The sequence below is a fragment of the Habropoda laboriosa genome, unplaced genomic scaffold (assembly GCF_001263275.1).
Source record: "Habropoda laboriosa isolate 0110345459 unplaced genomic scaffold, ASM126327v1 C6126799, whole genome shotgun sequence".
NCBI lineage: Eukaryota > Metazoa > Arthropoda > Insecta > Hymenoptera > Apidae > Habropoda > Habropoda laboriosa.
In genome coordinates, this window is record NW_017127648.1 from 1 (window position 1) to 2,277 (window position 2,277).

At 32.6% G+C, this 2,277-nt stretch overlaps 1 protein-coding gene across 1 annotated transcript; it reads left to right on the forward strand.

Annotated features, from left to right (window-relative positions):
- The first annotated feature begins 506 nt into the window (after window positions 1–506).
- On the forward strand, window positions 507–1,502 carry LOC108578339 (replication protein-like). The gene has a single exon (XM_017941653.1). It carries the CDS (start codon window positions 507–509, stop codon window positions 1,500–1,502), a length of 996 nt encoding a protein of 331 aa, XP_017797142.1.
- The last annotated feature ends 775 nt before the right edge of the window (window positions 1,503–2,277 follow it).

Sequence of the window (2,277 nt, forward strand, 5' to 3'; positions counted from 1 at the left end):
ACAGAAATTTTTATTTTTTTGATTTTTATTAAAGTAATTACTTAGTATATATTTAATAATTACTTATTAATTACTCGGTATATCATGAACAATTCTTTGGAATCATCTTATCAAGATCTTGTTTCTAACATTAAAAATAGAAAATCTGAATTAGAAAATATTGTTGATAATGCTAATAACCTGGATTCTACAATTAACTTTAAAGTTAATAATTCTCTTAAAAGAGAGTTTGATAGGATTTGTAAACTGCAATGTTCTAATACAAGTAGAGAATTAAAAATGTTTATGCTTTCTGTTGTTAAAAAGGGCAGATTTTGAGGATTTTTCCTTCTCTTGATACTTTAGTAATAACTCTGATTTTTTTTTAATACATTCGACTGTATTAAAACCCTTGTGTATAAAGGCTTTCATTGATTTTTTGTAACTAAAATTCTGTTAAATTGACAAGCATAAAAAAAGCTCGTAAAGTTAGGGCATCTGACCTCCACTAACATAACGAGCTTTTAATGAGCCAATCATGCCATGATTTCAATGAAGAAATCAATTTTTTATCTGAAATTTCGCCAAATGATCTTTCTTGGGATCAACATCGTTCTAATGCTGAAGACATTGCTGTTCTTTATAATCGAAATATTGAGTTTACTAAGTATGCTGACCGTATTAATGGCTGTTCAGGATATTTGAAATTTGCTGTTGTTGAATCAAAACTTGTTTTAAAGGAAGTATGGTTTTGTCGTGTGCGTCACTGTCCTGTATGCCAATGGCGGAGGTCATTAAAAATGCGAGCCATGATGTATAAAAATATAGATCGTGTTATTCAACAATACCCCTCTCATCGATGGATATTTATAACTTTGACTGTAAAAAATCCTCATGTTAAAGATTTAAAGGATACTTTGAATCTTATGAATAAGGGTTGGCAGCGATTCATACAAACCAAAAGATTTAGGAGTGTAGTTGATGGTTTTATTAGAACAACAGAAATAACCCGTCCTAAAAAGAAAAATGAAAAAATGCAAGTACACCCTCATTTTCACGCTATGCTTTTAGTTAAATCTAGTTATTTTGCTCGTGATTATATAAAACAAACTGAATGGGTAGAAATGTGGGTTAAAGCTATGCGCTTAGATTACTTTCCTCAAGTTAATGTAAAAGCAATTAAGCCAAATAAGAAAAAAACAGATCAAGAAAATAAATCAAAATTACATGATGCAATTTTAGAAACATTTAAATATAGCGTTAAACCGTCCGATATGCTCGCTTATGACGATCAAGGCGAATGGTTATGTCAAGTTACTAAACAAACCCATAAGATGCGTTTTCTGGCCACAGGAGGTGTTTTAAAGGGTGTTCTTAAAGAAGATGCTACAAATCAAGAAATGATTGCACCTGATGGCGATAAGGAGCAATTAGATGGTGAAGACGAAGCACCCCGTTTCGGATTTAGCTATGTACCTAAATATCGCAGATATGTTTATAACCCAACTTTTAACGCTAATTAGCTGGAGGTCGGATTCCAACTAATTAGCTCATCACAATGATCGAAAGGAGATCACGATGACTGGTGTTGATATTAAAGCCTTAGATTTATTAGGCAAAGAAATTTCGTTTGATGTAATTTTACCTAACAAACTAAAAGAGATTTTCCCTGATGGAATTTCTATAACTGGAACTGTTGATAGTGTCTTGGTTAATTTAGTAGGTATTGATGAAATTTTAGTATGTGATCAATTTTATTCTCTTAATGAAATTAAGATTATCAAACCTGAACCTATTGATATTTTATCAATACTTTAATTAATACAATATAAAGAAACGCTCTCCAGTAGGGCGTTTTTTTATGGAAATTAACCTTTAGGTTATTTTCCCCTCTGATTACCTAAGTCCATTAGATTTAGAAAGGTAAGAACAAAGCCCCCGGAGTGGGGGCGACTAAAATAGTCCTTAAACGGAACTTTTAATTGCACGATAGCCATTTTTTTTCTAATTTCCCTAAAAAGCATTCAAAAACTTTCTATAAGCTCTATGAATACTAGGTGTTACTTTTACGGAAATGCCATTTTTGATTATTTTTTACTCTTGATTTATGTAAATTACATATGAGCAGAGGAGAACTGGAAGGAGGAGGAGTGCCGCCGACCGACCGACTGACTAGTTCGACGAAGCGATTACGCGTAATCGGGTCGCTACCTGTACGACCGATACGCTTAATCGGCTAAGTTTTGAGTCCACGCTTTCTAATGGTGGACTCTAGTGCGAAATTTTGCACTATTTTAT